This window comes from Etheostoma spectabile, chromosome 8 (assembly GCF_008692095.1).
Source record: "Etheostoma spectabile isolate EspeVRDwgs_2016 chromosome 8, UIUC_Espe_1.0, whole genome shotgun sequence".
In the NCBI taxonomy this organism is placed as follows: domain Eukaryota; kingdom Metazoa; phylum Chordata; class Actinopteri; order Perciformes; family Percidae; genus Etheostoma; species Etheostoma spectabile.
The window spans coordinates 11,169,256-11,190,030 of NC_045740.1; the positions used below are offsets into that span (position 1 = coordinate 11,169,256).

General features: G+C 38.6%; 1 protein-coding gene across 2 annotated transcripts in view; it reads right to left on the reverse strand.

Annotated features, from left to right (window-relative positions):
- Window positions 1–20,775, reverse strand: part of shank3a (SH3 and multiple ankyrin repeat domains 3a) — a 194,746-nt gene that overhangs the window by 119,414 nt on the left and 54,557 nt on the right. For both annotated transcript variants that reach the window (XM_032524481.1, XM_032524483.1), the window contains 2 exons: window positions 11,511–11,714; window positions 9,077–9,148 (listed from right to left, as the gene is read on the reverse strand). In XM_032524481.1, the coding sequence (XP_032380372.1) occupies window positions 9,077–9,148; window positions 11,511–11,714 (276 nt within the window). The remainder of the gene's footprint in view (window positions 1–9,076; window positions 9,149–11,510; window positions 11,715–20,775) is intronic.

A 20,775-nucleotide genomic window follows, 5' to 3' on the forward strand; every position in this document is an offset into this window, starting at 1 on the left:
AGAAACTATACAATGCGTTATTTCTTTATTGTAAAATTAACTTGTGCACTGAGGTGTATCATCATCAAGACCAAACAGCAATTCAAGTTCCAGTTCAGTTAAATGGATGGATGGATGCAAAATGCATGGTACCTCCACTTTTGATTAAAAACATCAGTTGTGATAAGTAGGTTCTTAGATTTCAGACGCAAACATGAACAAAAGGAGAAAGAATGTGGACCTTTGTGCCAACTAAATGGCTCTTTCTTGGGTTTACATTATCTGCAAACATGAAAAATAAGATACATTTTTACTCTAGGTGTAGGCATGCGGCTGTGGTGTGCATGATTGTCATTTACCACAGAAATGTCCAGTACAGTTTGAGCCTTAATACACGGAGTGGGATATGTGTTGACTGCATCCTTGATATTGCAAATGTCAGAGACTGCCTGGTGGAAATGGTTGAATTTATCCATCTTCTGCTTGTCTCATTGTCTGTTGTCATTAAACATTATTTCAGGGTTCACTAGAGCAATACAATTAAACCAAAGTTTTGATATACTTTCTAATTTAACTTTGTCTGATCACAGCTGCTAATTTGTGGATATTACCCTTTTTATTTTTTGGGGGGCATTTTTGGTCTTTATTTTCAGAGGGCAGGTGAAGACATGAAATGGGAGATAGAGAGGGAACGACATGCAGCAAAGGGCTGCAGGTTGGAGTTGAACCCGCGGCCGCTGCATCAAGGAGCAAACCTTGAAACATATGTACCAGCTCCACCAACTTAGCTAAACAAGCCACAAGGTCACTCATTTATACATGTCAATGCAGAACATGGCACAACTTTCATACTAGGTTCATCAACAACCTGTCGGAAGTGCCATGACACAATCCAGTTTAAAACTTAACCCTTGTGTTGTCTTCCCGTCAACCTTTGTCACATTTTGTTTGTCACTTTTGTGATGTTTTCAACACTACGTAACACTAACTTATTAACTTTAGTTTTACAGTTATTTTCGGAATTTATGGTCAATAAACCTCATTTATAGGAAATTATACAAAATGTTTGAGTTAGAAAAGCAGAAATTAGGAATTATTTAGACTGAAATTAAAGGAAATGATGTTGATGGATAATCACAGACTGGAATATGTCAACTTTTACTCAATACTATTTCAAAACCCCCCAAAATTAATAAAAGTAGAGATTAGTACTTGCCAAAGAGCGTTGTGTGGAATCAATTATGTTATTTTGGGTAGTTAAAAAGAACATTGATATAGGACAACGGGTCAATTTGACCCAAGGACAACACGAGGGTTATGGTTAAGTGCTATGGACAGCATATTTCTCCATAACTTCTATTTACTGCACTGACATAATACTCAACTTGAATCACAAAAAGAGAAAACCAAAAAACTAACATTAGCAGTACCTGCAAGCAGATATATTTTTATATATAGCTATAGTTTCAACATGGCCTGATTTCAGAGCATACTGAACACAACATAATTAAGATTTATTTAAGGGTGGTGGTGATGGCGCATTGGTATATGACATATTTCTTTGGTGTAGGAGATCTGGGTTTGATTCTCACTGGGATACATCAACTAATGTGTCCCTGAGCAAAACACTTGACCCCTAGTTGCTCCGGAGACGTGCAACCTCTGATATATAGCAATATGCTGTATGTGTGTAATATAATATAAGCATATGAAATACAAAATAACAGAGATTAAATGGTGTAAAACTGTAAATAGTAGGGTTTTGTATTCCATTGTTTCTATACTGTATCAATAGTCTCTCTCTTTCCTCCAAAGCACTGTGAAGGAGGGTCTGGCTGGTCCACAAAGCATGCCGGAATGGGAGAAAAACAACCTCTTGTTTATTGGCATGTCTTTAAACCAATCACGACAAACGGAGCCCCTGTGCCACTGCAGAACAGCCTCGGGAAATAACTTGTTTTAGTGGAACGTGTACCATCAAAAGTTGTTTTAGTCGTGCAACAGAAAACTCCGGTTGGATAGATAGTCTGGTTAGCTGTCTGGATTTATCCTGCAGAGATGTGAGGAGCAGTCTAACCATAGTCCTCATAAATCGACCGGAGTTTAAAATTCTAACACAAAGAAAGCGGAAGGTAATGGACATCCGGCCGAAAAAGACACCAGCGGAATTTCTGGCGGCATCAGAGCAATCGCGGAAGTGGAACGTCGTGGATATAGACTCCTGTATCAATAATTTAACAAATGGCATTATGGAAGACATGTTTGTGAGGGATATTTTGTAGAGTAGGTCAGGCTGCCCATTTTTGCAGTAGTTCAGGTCAAGCTGCCTGCAGGGCAGGCTGTTGACAGCTGCCACCTGCTGAGCCGTCTCCAACTGAGTGAAACTGACAGCTCTGAGACTCCCAGTGGATGTTCACAGGAAATACTGTATGTGTATATACAGTTACCTACCTTAACAAGTTTACCTACTGTGCCACAGCTATTATGCTGTCTTTTCAGCTTTCTGCATCTTTGTCTCTCTTCGAAAACCAACACACATGCACAGCAAAGCCGTCTCCATCAGACAGCATCAATAGCAGGTTATGACAGCAATGTGACACAAGCGGAACACTGTGAGAACAGACAGTAAAGACAACATGGCAAGTTCTCTCTTGGTGTGACCCACTGGCAAACACACATCGCCACGTGCATGCATAAAGATATTTTCATACACATGTAGAGCTGCACACACACAATTTCATATAGGAATGTCTGCCACACACACACACACACACACACACACATACACACGCAAAAACACAGTGCTCAAAGCCTATGGTTAGTAACTGAACCAGTGCAGAGAGAAACATTAGCATTCTGTCAAGGTTTCAGACAAGACTGCACCAGCTCTTCACACAACCAACATGCAGCATAAAAACAGAACGAAAGCCAGAGAGCGAAAAAGAGAGAGAGAGCATAGACATAGGTACACAGGGATGAGTTAGGGAGTATTCGTGCATAATCAGAGGAGGAAAGTATGAAAAACAGAAAAGCAGAGGAGGAAACAGACATGCTTACACCAGAAAAAATTATAAAATTAAATGAAGAGATGATGAGAGCAACTGGGGTACCTTACTATTGAGCCTGGCCTTCCTGGCTTCTCTAGTTTTTCTTTCTCGTCTCTCAGTTTTTTGTCTTCTGCCCAGAGCGGATCCCATCTCACAAACACACGGACACAGTCCTCGTGACACACACACACACACACACTCTCGTAGGTCAGCTACAGTCCCAATGCCAAAACATCATCCACATGGACATATCCTGTCCCCCTCCTCCTCGTCTCCTGTCCTCTTGTTCTCTCTCTTCTCTACCTCTCGTCTTGTCAAAGTACCACATGCACACTCACATGGTCACTCACTCACACAAACACTCACCCAAGCACAGGCACACACACTGACTCCTGTGCATGCACAGACTGAGAGATGGTAAGGGACAATTTTGCAGGATGCTGGAGAGAACAGAGGGAGGGTGGAGAGAGAGAGAGCCAGAGAAGAGGGAGGGAAAATAGAGGGAGGAGAGAAAGCGTAAGATAGAGGGAGGGAAAACCGGAAAAAATAATAGGGAAATAAAGGGAAAATAGGTGGCGTGTAGAAACTAAGAAGATAAGGATATCCACAGTGAGAGAAAATAAAGAAAAGAATACAGTCCAAACCTACTGTTATATGACAGTTCAAGCTTCTTGACTATTGAGTAATGCTCATCTTAGTCTTCTTAAAAATATGGTAACATTTAAATGCAAACTGTTTCACAATTGTTGGTACGAAATTGTTAGTTCAAATAACCCCCTTTACACAACTCCCTACATGCACAGTAGGTATGTGTCACACATGAACACAAAAACACAGACACATATGGTATCTTAACCAGCACAAATAATTTCAGCTAAGGCCCTTGCTACAACTAGGAAAATATTTTTTTAAATCCCAAGTTCTATGTTTGTGGTTGCTGTGTGTGTGTGTGTGTGTGTGTGTGTGTGTGTGTGTGTGTGTGTGTGCGCATGTGTGTGTTCTTGTTTTTACCGATAAATGTCTCTACGTACAAAATGTAATGCAATTATCAATAATTATCTATATCAAATATCAATAAGGGGAGGTTAGTCTGTGAAGGATTCCCTATTGGATATATCCTCTTATTGATTTATTAAAAATAATTATTAAAAAAAAGTAAATATCCTCTCATCCTGTGCTATGCAGCTGTGTGTGTGTGTGTGGTGTGTGTGTGTGTGTGTGTGTGTGTGTGTGTGCGTGTGTGCGTGCATACATGTGGTGCATGTCTATAATGTAGGTGTATGTATTGTGCTGAAATTGCACATCAAATTTAATGATGGCTGGTTGCAGTTGCAATAACATTGATAGAAGGGTTTAGGCACTGTACAAAAGCTCAGTCTGATCTGGCGTCTCAGGATAATAATATGAAATCTACAATGTGCAACATTCTCTGGGTAGTTTCATTGTAAATTAAAAATAATGCAGGAATTCTCATTCATAAATACAATTACTTGCTAACAGCAATACACAGCCTCAGTGTAGGAGGAATAGAATTACCCTGCAATACGTTGTATGGGGGAGCCTTTTGTGAATACTGCTTTCCCACACACTATCAACAAAAATGGCATGATGTGTGAGGATTTGTTTAGCTTATGAATCATACTAAATCATTTTCAACCAAACAGTAAGCACCGTTTAGATGTTGATATTGTGTGCAATTTCTTAACTGGTTAATGTTAACACAATTGAAATGCCCTCACTTTAGCAGTGTGTTCAGTGGAGTCTGTGACCACATTACCAAATAGTGCGTAAGTAAATGCTTTCCATTACTGTACATGACTTTAGTTTCTTCCAACCCACCCCCTCATTAGCCATCTCTACGGCTATAATGCCCACATTTCATTCATACTTATAATAATTAATATATTATTGTTTCATTACATACACCAACTTTAATCCGTATGAGATATTTACTCCAGAACACGTACAGTAGATTCTCCCAAGGTCACATACATCTAAAGTGAACTGATTGGTCCCACTGCACTTGGAAAATATACTGAGTAAAGAGGCAATATGGTAATACAGTGTAGACAAATTCTATGGGAAAATTGAAGGGTAATATCAAGTCTTAGATGTTAAACAGTCATTGGTCAGTTTAAGTAAACTGCTGATAGTTCAGGAGGACTGATAAAAAAAGGGATTAGAAATCACTGGAAGCCCTTTGTCAAACTGCAAGAAAGCCACCCATTATGCAGCCCTGTCTGTCACATGGCCCACATCCTACACCAAACATCCACACACATACTCTTTTTTCCTTAAAATATACTATGTAAATGTACTGTGCAGCCACCCTGTGTTGTGGACCAGGACTGCTCTGGGGTGAGGGAATCTGGTAGGGTCGGATGTAGAGGGGGAAAAAACAATGGGAAAATTCTATCAATTATGACCTCAATTCAAACGTTAGCCTGCGGCTAATGAGCTCCATACCAGCAAAGTAGGCTAACACTTGACCTCTGCCTTACAGGGCAGTTTGCTGCAGGCTAAATAGTGAACATTGTGACTGCTAAGGCTGCGAGAGTCACCCATAACCAGATTTCCTTCTTAACCCCTGGAAGTCATTATGCAACAAAAGTAAATGTGCCATTCAGAGAAGAGAGGGGGGCAAACGTCAATGTTCCATTACGTTGTAACATCACTTGCTTAAAGCTCATCTTGGCCAATGCGAGCACAAGAGAATGCTTTGTTTTTATCACCACTGCCTAGACAGAGACTAATAAAACGCCTTTAACATTCATGACTGAATAATTAGCATACTACTTTTGTTACTAATTATTGATATTTCCACTAATCTCAGTTCTAAAAAGTATTTTATAGGTGCCTGGATATGTCAGTTGGTAGAGCGGGCGCCCATTTATAGAGGTTTACTCCTCAATGCAGCAGGGTTCGACTCCGAACTGCGGCCCTTTGCTGCGTGTCATTCCTCCCTCCCTCCCTCACCTTTCACTTCTTCAGCTGTCCTGTCTGTGCAGTCCTATAAAAGAGTAAAGTGTTTTTTATAAAGGACCTTTTCAAACATCTGCATTTATTAGGTATATATTAAGCATATGTAGTTAGATAGCAGTTGGCTCTGACTCCAACGCATTAAATCGAATAGTATAATAGATCGAGCAGCATTACTTCTACATAGCTTTTACTGAGGAATCAGTAGATACTCTAGCCTATAACAACATCCAGGTTGTATAGCAATTGCAATTGGAACTTTCCAATGTATAATGTACATAATTCACGCACAAACAATCACCAGTATTTTATAAATAAATGAATTGTGACAGATATTTGACTTGATATCTCCTATAATGACTGGTCTTTGTCATCGTGTGTCTCTGTGTTGAGAAACAAGCAGATAAGTAACAGAGGAAAACAAGAATTTACTATGGCTGCTTCTGGAGCCATCTGTGAAGCCAAATTACCACCTTTATTCTCTCTGGTAACACAGCTGTCCTGAATTAGTCATTGCTAAGAAAAAAAAGAAAAAAACTCAAACAATAAAGTGGCTTTCCCTACCCATTCAGACAATAAGGTTTGTACTTAGTGAGATAGTGTTAGCGGCTGGGAGAATCACACTCTTTTCTCCATTTGAGAATTTAACCAGTTCCACTCCCTTTGGCCTGTGAGGCAGGCCAATAAAAGAAATTATCTCTTTATAAAGGATTTATTGCAGCTGGGCAGAAACTCATCTTGGTTGAGTCACACTCATATACTTTGTCATATCAATGTAGCACAGTAGCAGACAGCAGTACCTCATACCAGACTGGTTAGACAAGAGACAATATTTGAGAGTATGACTCATCCCATTCATTCACTATTTTCTCATTCTTGTTCTCTCTGTCACTCGCAATAGTACATGATACACAGCAGAAAACGTTCAGTCCTATGAATACAGCAGATGCACAAAGTAGCCCAACAATGGACTCAAAGTGTCCTCTCTTTCTAAGAAACCATTTTCAATGATTTTTCAAATGTCCCTCACACAAATCCAGGACACAGCCATGGATCCCCCAAAAAGACCACATTTTGGCCTCTTATTTCCAAAGTAAATGTTCAAAAGTCTCCCACAAGGAATTGGACCCTGACAGGAAAATGTCCTGCCACGTCTGCAAAGACAATGTCTATAGATACAACCTCTGTTCATTTATTATTTAGAGAATAGTTTTCCCGCCTGTTGAAAGCAACTGAGAAACATACAAACACAGTAAAGACAGCTGGATTTATCACTGTGACAAAGTAGCAGACACCAATGCAGCAATAATGTAAAATGTACAATTGCAGAGACTCTTTTACTAATTCTTCGAAAAAGAAAAGATGATTTGTTACTAGAAGGTGCTTATCAATAGATCACATTTTATCATGGAATATACTTTATATGGAGCTCACTACAAAGCTTAATTCGTAATAAGCCGTTAAACTGCTCTCAGCTCTCAGCAGTCTATTTTCTACAAGAAAAGGAAACATTAGCCACACATAAGGGGGATAGCGGCTTACTTTGTGGTCTTACTTAATGGTATTGTATTCATCATATTAGTATGTGATGCAGCATGTTTCAACAGTGTTTGACAAAATCTGCATAGGCTGAAAAACTAAAATTGTATCAGTGAAGTTGAGCTGAAACTGGAAAATAGGCTTTTCATAATCATGAGACTGAAAAGCACTGACTGATGCATACTGTAAATGATAAAAACTGCAGTTCTATGATTTTTAAGCAACAGCAGCTCCCACTATTGTTCTCTTTCTCCCTCAAACACACGACAGACAGACAGACAATTGACACTGTTTATTCGCTCAAGTGTAAATCTTCTGCCCTCTGATGGGGTATGATAAAAATGCATTAAATTATCACTGCCGTCTGTTCCACTTATTACACCCACATGCATGCACACACGAAAACGCACAAAGAAAAACAAACACGCAAACACATACACAGAGAATCATCTCTTTTTAACTCATCTGCATCTAACTCATCTGCATCTACTTACTGACATTTGATATTTCAGACCTGCCATTCTTCACCTGTCCACTAGTAGTCCCCACTGAGTTCCTGCTTCAGACAACACATGAAAAGTCACCTGCTTGCATACCTGTTCCCCATTACTTTATTAGTCATAGTATATGCAGTGCCCAGCCAGTATTCACACTGTGCCAGATTGTCTAGGTTCCTCAGTAGCCTTACTGTGCCAGTCTTTGTCCTACTCTGCAGCTTTGTATCTGTGTTTGTGACCACCTGCCTGCCCTTGACCACTGTCTGCCAGCGTTGCCTCTTTGGTTCTGTTTGCCAGTTTGGACTGTCTTTTCGGTTTCTCTGTGTAAGCCTGCCTCCAACGATTACTGACGGATTATACTGCGTCGCCTTCTGTATCCATTCATGGTCAGTAATAAACAAACGTCTGTCACACATATTACAATATGTATTATTTTCGCAATAAAACAGTGTGTTGGTGGTCAACAAGAGACAAGTCAGCGTAGCTTAACCTGTCATGTTGTTTGGTTCTACTGCAGTTTGTATGTTAGTAGGACAGGATCTTATGAGTTCAACAAAGAACTAGGAGGAAAATGACAGTGCTACCACCTGCTGAGTATTTTGACAGAAGCAATTACACAGCATTGGTGAAAGATGGGATGGAACAAGTGAAACCACAGTTTTACCTTAATCTCCACCAGTTCATGTTAACGTGCTATGGCAGCACAAAATTGACATTGTCACACACAAACTGTCTTCATGCAAAGCTCTTGGGGCTCTGCATGGCCTCGAGAGTGCTTCAATTACACATGAATGAACCAAGAAACCTTTTTCTTTTTGCTTTTTTTGAGGCCCTCTTTTCCAGCATTTTATAAAGATTAGAACATAAAACCAGAACCTCCCTGAATTTGCTGAAACCACATGGCCTCCATGCTATCCAAGCTCGGACCAAAAGCCTAGGCACTGAATATGTGTCATTCACTCAGTTTAGCAAATTGCACAAAGCATACACTTTTCAGATGTCGGGAGGACTGAGAGCCCAGTTGTTTGGTCTTACCTTGGTGTGGAGCTTAGACAGCTGTTTTTCATCCAGGTGACTTTGGGTGTAGACACGTCTTTTATAGCGGAACTGAAACACAACAAGAACAAACATAAGAGGCTAAGCAGGTTTTACACTTTCTTTTTGTCTATGTTACTGCTTAACAAAAATACTACAAACTAAATAAACAGTAATATTGTTATCAAATTATCAAAGTCACTCCAAATTAGTTTGTCACACAGTATCAGCTCCTCAGACCAATGTCTAATCTGTATCACATATTAGCTTGTCCTCTGAGAGAGAAAGAGAGCAACTTCTTACTCATTTAATAACCATGTAATAATATTAGGAGAACAAATATTTCCCTGTATACGGCTGTCATCTTTTTCCAGCGTTCCTACTGGTCATCTTTTCCACACATTACATCTTGCTTGAAAGTCCATCTACTGCACCAAGAAGCTTAAATGTAAAATATAAATTGCAAAACTATAACAAAGGTGACCAATTTCGAGTGAATGAATGCGCAGGAGGGACGTTGCATACAGGTTTAACAAATTAAAAAAGACAAGTGGATTAATATTAGAAAGACAAAGTGTTTTGAAACTTTGAGTTAAATTTTTTCTACAACTTTAGCATATCAAAGAGTTAATCAAAGTAAAAACAATGTTGATCTCTGATGACCAGACATCGATTGGATCATACCAAACTTCAGTATATGAAAAAAGTTAAAGGTAATGAGAAGGTAGAAAAATGTGGTGGCAGAAATTATGCAAAATAAAACTGTGACAATATGTAAAGTATAACTGAAGATTAAAACATTAATGTTATCAGATGTTGGGCCATATGTGTTCTTTCACTACAACAAACAAGCTGCATTTACTTTCCCAACATGTCGAAAGCCAGATCATTTACTAGGTCTGTTACAAGCTGCTTGTTTAAAGGACAAGTTTCACTGAAAACTAACTGTAATAACTTTCACTGCCTAGTACTCACAATGTATTTCCTTTCTATGTGTGTGTGTGTGTGTGTGTGTGTGTGTGTGTGTGTGTGTGTGTGTGTGAATGGGTACAGGGTAAATCCACGACGGAGCAGAGCGGTTTTGAGCTGCTAATCCGAACCTGTCAATCATCTGTACACACCACAGGCCTCAGGGAATTACTGCTGGTCAATCAATGACACACACAGTGCAGCAGTAGTAGACACTCGCGCACATACATACACACACACAAACGCACAAACGGATCAGAGACCACACTTATCCTGTTACACTGAAAGCCTTTGCAAGTCCAACTGTAGATTTAAAGTTAGAGATGAAACAGATTGAACAAGTAAATATTCATGTAAACAGTTTAATTTGAGTTAAGTTTGTTGAAAACATGGTAAAATATTTTTAATTAAAGAGATATATACAATTTACAAAGCCATCTGGGACTATCATAAGTAATAATACAGTTAAAATTAATAGCAGTATGTCCCAATTAATTAAAGATTGTCATTAAACTGAGTTGTCTGTGTGTCTTTGACACACAGACAACTTCAAAAAGACTACAGCAGGTTCAATAACAAGCTTATAAGATGGTTGACAGACAACAGGCATAATGTGTTTAGTCTATAATACTGTGTGTAGTCTATATAAACAAAATTACCTGACAACAGTGGCCCTTAAAGGTCAATATGAAATAGTTGTTGAATACTGAGGGGGCTGCAAATACCCTCATGTTGTTGTTATATAGTAATTTGACAGGATTTAAGCAAGTTCACATCTACATTATTTGTATATCTGTTAAGTCTCTGTCTCTTTTCAAAGACTGGATTACTCACTGGGCAAACCAGATGAATGTTAGTCCATGTTAGAATGTTAGTTAGATAGTATTCATTCAATACTTTACTAATATCATGCATAACTAATTGTTAATACAATAAATCTGAAAGACATGCAACACTCTTTTTTCAAAGAATATAACTAGTGTGTGCATGCAATATAAGATGTGAAGTATGATCTGGATACACTGCTGATCTATTCTGGGATAGAGAAAAAATCCTTCTGGCTTGTTTGTATTTCTTAAATCAAATCACAACCAACCTGGGTGGTGCTAAGCCCCAGCGAGGTTGCCCGTGCAAAACAGATAGCGGAAATAGCTAAAGGGGGGGATATCTATGTCAGGTTTATCCCTGCAATGTACATCCATTAAGCCAGACTGCAGTGGGTTTTGCCTTTCTCATTCCATCAAGATAACTTTATCAACGACACACATTTTTGAGTTTTGGAATCTGAGAATTGATTCATAACTGTAAAAGTTAAAAATAACAATTCTTATTGAGTGAATTGATTTTCCCCCCATAGAGAGAGTTTGTCTATGGTATGGTGGCATGTGTCACCTCTTTTTCCATCTCTTGATCTCTCCTGCTAACTCTCCCTAAAGCCTCATGCATACACATGATCCATACCTACCTCTAGGTAAGGTACAGGAGCAATGGATGGGAAGGGGTATTCCCTTAGCTGTCTCTCCTCATCCAGAAACTTGCCAGCCCTGCCGTTGTAGGCTGGCTGGAATAGGCCATAGTTGAGTACATCCTTCAGGCTCTGGTTGAGAGTACACAGGATCCGCTGCTTTGACAGCCAGATAGGGGCATCCACATTGAATTTCATACATTTCTGCAGAGATAAAAGGAAAAGAGGAGAGAAGGTTAAGCACATGTTTTTTTTGAAATATCACATATTGCACTTTAGTTAAGTAAAACCAAGATATTGAAGAGTGATATTTTGCAAAGTCAAATGAATATAACATTTCCATGCTGAAAATGTGCTAGAATATTCAATCAGACCTCTTCTACTACAGAGGAATGCATTGAACATCCAATGTCATGCCCGGGTGGGCAGCTAGACCTTTTATTATAATAAGTAATTTACAAAAGTAAGGACACATTTTACCATTATACATTACTTTTCAGAAAAGGTTATCCTGAAAGCCAGTGCTAAAGTAGTTAACATACTAAAGTAAACAAAACCGTAATATATGTAAGCAAAAGCTCTTTTAACACTCTTCAGACACCCTTTTTTCAGCAGCATGCATTACATGTGAGTGTGCATTACTCATGCTTTGAAAGTTAAGCTGACAAATATGTAGTCTTGCTTTGCCCTCCTCCTCCAAAAGGGTCTGGCTACTCCACATAGCATTTAGGGATGGGAGCAAAACGTGCTCTGGTTTAATGGCATTTCTTCAAACCAATGAGAATCATCATGGGCGGCGTTAAGCTCTGCCCAGAGCCGCTGCAAAATCAAAACTCAGGTTGGACAGATAGTTTAGCTAGCTTTCTTAATTTACCCTACAGAGTTCTGAGGAGCAGTCAACAATAGTCCCCATAAATTCACCGAATTTAAAATTCCAACACAAAGAAAATGGAAGAAAATGGAAAATACATGCGGCAGAATTTCCTGCGGCACCGGAACACTACCGGAAGTGGAACGCAAAGGATATAGACTAGCAAATATGCAACTGCTGCACTTGTAGTAGCTTTCTCAGTCATAATTGATACAGTTCACAACAGGCCTGCACGATTCGGAGAAAACTATGAATCATAGTTTTAGCTTAGAATTGATATCACGATTCTCTGCTGCTTTTGACTATGACAAAACAAAACAAATTGGCAGTACTAAACATAGATTCTTTTTAGCACCTAAGGCACATTGCGCATCACCACAAGCCTATACATATAAGGGCTTCAATGAAGAGAAGGGTAGAGCACTGCAGCGCATGGGAGCCTTTTAAAACCTATTTTATTCAGTCTATGAAAAAAAAACTTACAGAAGGCAGTAGCAGCGTTTGTGATGCAGTCGGCTCGTAAAATTAAATGAGAATTAACATAAAAAAAAATTAAAAATCTAGTCATAAAAACAGTGAACAGATCGAGATTGGGTTTTCATAACGATTAATCATGAAGGCCTAATTCACAGGTACTATATGGATGTGAAAAATACAATCAAATCAGTTAACTTCTGCAATCTAATAAACAACTGTGTATATGTCCATAAATAACTGATATCAAAAAATTAGACAAAAGGTTGGTTAACTGTTAACTGAACCACACATTCTGAATTATCATGCTAAATTCAAACATTAAAATGTATTACTGCACTGTTTTTCACACTGTCCAGAGTTTAAAGGACTATAGTTATTGTGGCCCCACAGACCACTTCTAGCCCTCTAGCTACCATATTGTGGAGCCTGAGAGAGAAAGAGAGGGAGTGTGCAAAACCCACAAGGAATAGATCAATCACTGCTGCCTACGATATCGATTTGGCACCTTAACTCTATCCTGCTCAGAGTCACTGTGTTTCTGACAGTCAGACACAACTGTGAGGAATCACATTTTATCACAGCAATACAGCGCAATTAACGACCACATGCACATGCCCAGATGCAGACGTACTCAGGCAGCTCTGAATGAAATATCACTGCAGCCATTTCAAATTAAGCCAAGCCAAATCATTACTGTAGTTGTCTAAGCAAAGACATAAAGACATGCAGAGTTTTCACAGAATTACTAAGCGATTTAACTCAGATTTTTGATATATTCATAAACAAAAAAAAAAACATGTACACAAGAACGATTGCATTTGCATTTGTTTTTCTAGGTTTGGACCATAGACTGCACATGAAGATGGATGGCTTGACAGCTCCCCAAAAGTGAAGCCAAAACATCTTGATCGCCCCCTGGTGACTGCATGGCTGCAGTGTAGGTCATAGACCCTGCCCCCACCTTGGATAGGACATGGGCCAAACTAACAAATCAAAGTACACAAAAAACACATTTTCATAAAGATAATGTCCATCATTTAAGGTAGTTCTTATCATGCTTATGTTGTATGTTCAAGAGCCTATCTTTCTGATGACTTTGGTGGGGTGAAACGTTGTGTTTGACAGCTGAGAATGACTTGAGATTGGTTGGGTGAGTGTATGGGTGGGACCAAGCGGGACCACTGCCCTATTTACTGTCTAGACTCTGGCTCCAAAATTACAATATGACAGCGCCCCTATCCGGGATATTTTGCCACCACTTTTGTATGTGTCGTCAAATAACACCTAGACACACAAGGGTAGACATAATGTCATATTAGGGTGAGGGAGCAAAACAGTTTCAAATACTACTGGTACAGTATATCATTACAGTTGTGGAAAAAATTTAAAGAGAAATTAGGTGCACTACTCTTGATAAGCAAGGTATCCGTAAGATCACACAGCAGCAGCAGCAAAGCAATTCAAGGGAAAGGATCTGCAAAAAATATAAGTGCTATTGATAAGATCAATCTTAATGAAAAAAGGCAGCGGATGATCAGTTTCCTCCTTCAGACAGGTAGTAGATAATTATGGCGTTTATAGTGCCAGCAAGTCATGTTATCATCTTAACAGTCACTGATGAAGTATCTGATTCGGCTATTTCTTTACCTGAGTAGGTCTGGTTGAAAAAGTGGGATCAATCCACCAAAACAGTAGTGTAACTTTTGTACTTTTAATGTTGACTTGAAAACCTGGGGAACACAGCAAGATGCTAACAAACTAACATCAAACATAGCTTTGAAAAGTTGCATCTTCACCTGAGATTGGTTGCCTTTTAAATTACACTAAAACGATGGAGGGTTGGAGAGACTGGAGGATTAGGAAGGCCTTTTCAAAACATTAAGCAATGAATAAACACAGCCACACAAACAAATACACACATCTGTAACTTCAAAGAACAATATATAATCAATACTAAATATCTGGTTCATTTGTGAACAAAGCTTTCATCCTTAACCAGAACTAACTACTAACTCAATACGTTTCATTTACGTCGATGCTTATAAAGTTCACCTCAGAAATGAAAGCAATGATAATACCCATAAAACAAGCTCATGGCAAACTGTATTTTATTACTGTAGCCCTGTGTAGGACTTAGAAATCAAAGTCACTTTCAAGCGTGACTAAGTAATTACAAAAATGAAAAGTGACACATACAAAAAATAATTAGATGCCACTGTGGAAAGTAAGCTGTGACAGATTTTTAATTAATTTTTTTTTTTTTAAATACTGACTATGACAAACAAAACCTAATATGTCCAGAATTAGTCTGGGCAGTGTTATAAGACTGAGCAGGAGAACAAAAGAAAGAAAGAAAGAAAGAAAAAAAGAAAGAAAGAAAGAAAGAAAGAAAGAAAGAAAGATTTCTACTGTGGATTTGTCTGTGACGAAGTAATACAAAAATATATTCCTATACATTATTTAAAATAACAAGCTGTGGCTGGGTTAGCTCAGTTGGTAGAGCAGGCACACACATATAGAGGCTGACTCATCGACGCAGCGGCCGCTGGTTTGACTCCGACCTGTGGCCCTTTGCTGCCTGTCATACCCCGTCTCTCTCTCCCCTTTCATGTATTAATTTGCCCTGTTAAAATAAAGGCCTAAAATGTCCCAAAAAATAAATAATGACACTAATAAAATATTGACTGTTGACCAGCAGGCAAAAATACATTTTGAAGGCGTATTTGCTGCAAAGGTTTTCCTTCTGGTTAAAAACACAGGTTTTATTTATTTTATATACTTTCAGTCAAATCATGTGGTCGGTTTGGAGAGAAAACAGTCTTACTGGGTTAACATGCTGTATATGTAAGTTACAAGTCTTGGCCATTCAATTGTCAGTCAGAGAAATATTCCTGTGATTCATTTAATAGTTGCTTATTTGTTTTTTATCTAAATGTATCTTAGTCACCTCTAGTCTATGGGTTGTGTTCTCTAATTGTCATCTTTCAATGAAAACACATCATACAAGATGTACGTGTGACAGCATTTTTAACCACACATCTAGAACTGCGAAGCACAAGATGTACGTTTCTGTAATTGTGGGTCTTTTGAGTCGTTGGGTATTTGTGCAGTGCTGACACTGTTTAGTTAATCAAAGAAGCAACAGTAGTTGAACTTTCATTTAAGGGCATAACCCTTATGGAAGTTTCATAAAAGAACTACTTTGGTTCTTAGTACTAAAACCAATGACTGATTACTGCATCAAGGACAAACTCATCTATAAATTCATCATAAAAATCAAGAGGAATGATTACATTGTACAATTATAGTTGATTGATTTAACATTACCAACAGCACCTTGACTGTTTATTTGTTGCACAGATAGGGCAGAACAACTTAAAGGTTTTATAAATCCTTTGATTTCTTTATTAAACTCTAATCTGCCAGAGTCATTTAAAACATTGTGAGTGTGCAAGATCCTTAGGCAGGGACTCAATGCAGGAACACAACAACCACTGCCTTATCATTCTGATCATGTACAATGTAGTTCTGGAAGTGCAAGACAAATGATAGACTTGTTATTTTCTTCATTTTTAGTTCACACAAGTACTTAATATGTAAATGGAACTCATCAACTAATCGCATTGTTTTTACACAGGTACTGTATGATGATCCTAAGGGACATATTTTTGCATTTAGAGTAACATGTATCCCACAGTGATTAAGTAAAATGCTTGGCCTTTATTTGGCCTCCATACGTTAGCAGGCATTCTGTAAATGGAAATGCTATAGCAGCAGTACATGAGCTATTGCACTGCTGCCTTCACAATTTGCACCTTGTGTTTGACTCGCATACCCAATGTGTTCATCATCCAATGAAAGCGAAACTAAGTTTGCAGTTTCTTAAGGTTTAATAGTGATTGTTATTGTGGACGGCATTGTTAATAAAAAGAAGATTTGTACTCAGCTGATCTGCCACAGGTAATTGACGTGTCTTTCTAGTAAAAGTTTAAATCTCTCTCTTTCTTGTCTCTGCTCAGCTTGTCTCTGTGTTCTCGATTTCATTATATTGTGCTGCTGTGCTCCACACGTGCAGGGGCCCTCACAATGGAATGAATGGACAGGTCTTTTTCCTCTTTTACTGTGGTTTCTTGGTGCCAATGAAAACAAGTGTCTTCCCTCAAAGAGTCCTATAGGTCTAAATAAAGCTTACGAAGGATTCTCACTTCATCCTGAGTAGTGCCATTGAACCGCAGTGCAGAGCCAGCCAGACTGGAATAACATTTAAAGCATGAGAGAGACAGAAAGAGCGTGAGTGCATTAGAAAAAAGATAAACAAATGGAGTGACTAAAGCAGAGAGTGAGAGAAACAGAGAGAGAAAGAGAGAGAAAGAAAGAGAAAGAGAGAGACCAAGATAGTGAAAAATAGAAGGATAGTTTGCTTTGAGTATGCAATTGTGTATGTGTGTGTATCTGTCTGCAAGTCTGTCAAGGTGCTCTGTTTTGACTACACAATCACCACAACCTTTTGCATTAGGTGGTATGAATATATTGTTGAAATGTGTTGGCATTGACATTTATTTCTACAAAATAAGTTTTCTAGTTTTTTAGGGGGGACTTTGATATCAAAAGAATTAAATAGACCACAGACTAACAGTCATAACTTATCTCATATGGTAAAACAGTATTTCCATACTACCTAGACCAGACCTGGAAAGGCAATGCACTGTCACATTGGATTATACCAAGGATAGCCGCATCTATTGACATTTTAAGATGAGGATGTTATTATTGTAGTTATGTTGGCTTATTGAGTCAATTATTGACTTTTGATAAATACAAGTTAAATGATGATGTTGCAGTGAAGTTTACCTTTTGACATTTTGGATATCAAACATAATCCCTTCATCATTTTATCCTATTTGACATTTGTGTAAAATGTTGTCATAATTACTGAAGAAATTCTTGCATTCTGCCCCAAAACATGTTTTGTAATGTCACAGTAACCTTGAAATGTCACCACCAAATTCATTTCAGTTTGTACTTGAGTCCAAGGGGACATTTTTACCAAAATTAAAAGAAAATTCCCTCAAGATGTTTTTGATATATCCTGGACTGAAAACTCAAAAACATAATGCCTCCGTCACAGCTCTTGCCAAGGCAGATGCATAAAAAGAAAACACAATAGGAGAATCAGGTAATTGCTGATATGTACATACACCTTGTTGTGAGAGCTTGTTCTCATTCTGAATGTTGTCCTGTGTTAATCTTTGATCATATTAAGGTATGTAGACATTTGCACACATATTATGAACAGTTTCTTTTAGAGATGAAATTATCAATTGATTAATCAATTAGCTGATGGAAGACAATTAATTACCAGCTATTTTGATAATCGATTAATAGTTTCAGTCATTTGTCGAGCAGAAATGGCAGAAATTAGATGGTTCTCTTGCTGCTTTCTTAATGTGATGGTTACTGAAATATCTTTGGACTGTTGGTCGGACAAAACAATACATTTAAAACTTGTGTGGCCATTTTCTTTACTACTGTTTGATGTTTTGTAGACTAAATGATCAATCGAGAAATAATCTGCAGATTATCTCGCAATAACCTTAAACCTTTAATGGTTAAATGTTGTTTTTACATTTTAGAAACGTAGCCATGTACAGTTATAATGACTAGAACAAGCTTGAATTCTGCACAGTCCAAAAAAGGCATCCGAGCCATGCAGCCTTGGTGCAGTAACACTTCAGTGACGCTAAAATGATCTCGGAAGAAGATGAAAAAAATAAGAGCCAAGGAGAGCTGAAGAATGTTTTTACTATAAGATACAGGTGTATTAGAGTAGAAGAATAAGACATGGCAGCAAGTATATGTTTCAGTGGAAAGAGAGAGTCAAGTGAGGAGACGTGGCTGGCCATGACAATAAGATGCAATTGTTTATAATGTACATGCTAAATTATGTTCTTCTGCCAAACTGAATGTGTTGAATGTGTTGTGTTTGTTAACATGTGCAGCCAGTGTGGCCTTGTGTGTTTATTGGTGAACCTTCCTGTCAAACTCATTCACACACTGGTTGAGATCAGACACCCGGGGGTATAACATTCTTCTCTTCAGTCTCCCTCGCGTCTTCACACTCTTTAATCTAGGGCCAAGCCGTGATCTTTTGTCTGTAAATTAGAGACATAAGTGAACAATGATTGGACAGGAGAGTAGGGGCTTGAGGGAGATGAGATGAGAGATGAGAGACAAACTGTAGGTCACACTTGTGAAGCACGGTTGGACAATGGACAAGGGAAATGTGAAGGAAGACAGTGACTACTTTGTCACTTTGTTACATGGCCTGAAGCTAGACAGATAAGATTTGGAAGAGCTAATTAAAGGTGTTAATCTCTTTGCCTCTCAGAATCACAAATATATGAATTCTTACAATTCTAAAGTCTGTTGACAGAAGCGCACACTTGCTGTATGAGCAAGAAGCTACTTTGTGTCTCCCTACCCAGTTGACATTACAGGTATGTATCTAAAGACGAGATGTGAGGAATTACACTAATGCAAAACAGTATTAGTTCTTGACTAGTTGCGCTTACTAATTAACAAGTCATGCACATTAATGAACACAATTAGTATATTGTATTCTGTTATGTAACCTTGGTGGTGGTGATGGCGCAGTGGATATAACACATGCCTTTGGTGTGGGAGATTGGGTTTGATTCCCACTGCAATACATCAACCAATGTGTAACAAGACACTTAACCCCTAGTTGCTCCAGGCAGGAAGTGTGTGATCTCTGATATATAGCAACTGTAAGTCACTTTGGAGAAAAGCATTAGCTAAATGACACGTAATGTAATGTAATGCCACAGAAATTAGGCAAAATGCATTATACTACAATTTTAAGCAGGTTAATGCTATGGATTGAGTTGTTCTGTTCAACTGGGAAATAAAAAAACACAAGCCAGTGTGAACACAAGTTCAAGTCAGTGCAAACAGGTTGACTAAGTGGAAACAACACATATTACATCATTCCACATCTGAATTTAAAACACGGCCAAAGGTGCCTAACTAATTAAGCTGTGTTGTCTATGTGTGTTTGTTTGTGATTATGCAAGCAAGAATGATGCATGGACCAGGACATGACTATAGGATCTCTAAAGGTGCAGATGGCATCCAGTCACAATAGAAAGAGACAGGGCATTGTTGTTGCCTTTCAGCAAGAAGTGATGCATTGGCAGAGAAAAGAAAGGAGAGAGAAGCCTAGTGGTGAACTGAAATGAAAGAAGAGAGGAGTGCTAAAATGATGGAGTGTAATGACTCTCACACAGCCCTGTCTCCATCTCCCAGAACCTCTGGCTCTCGCTGCCCAGATGACATATGCACTAATTAACAGTGCTGAGCCTCCTCCTGGATGTGGGAAAAGCAAAGAGTCCTAACCGATGCCCTAAAAGAAAAATGCAGATCAAGCTAACATGTGTTTGTTCACTTATAAACTGTCATATAGCCGATGAGTTTAAGAGTGCTCTGCCAGCAGATACTATCGTATGTGTGTATGCATTCTCATTGTGCTTGCAAGCAACTTTGGACAAGCTTGGGTTTATTTGACAGACAGACTAAATTAACTGCCTCTGTCTTCTCCAAGTATCCTCCCCTGGCTCTTTGCTCTTTGATATTCCTTCTGTTTGGCCAGACTCCAAGATGACAGCAGGTGCATATGTGTCTCTGTCTCAATCTGAGGATCCTGTAGGAGTAGACTCAGCAACAGGGAATTTAACTAATACTGTTTCAACTTTTAGCCTTCCACATTTCATTTCAAAGTTAAAGCAGCACTTTATAATAGATGAGCAGCAAGAGGTAGCAAATATTAGTGCCTGGTTTGTAAATGATTCACTTACTGTGTCATTTGACCTTCCCCTTAGTCTGTTTATCTTTGCTTGA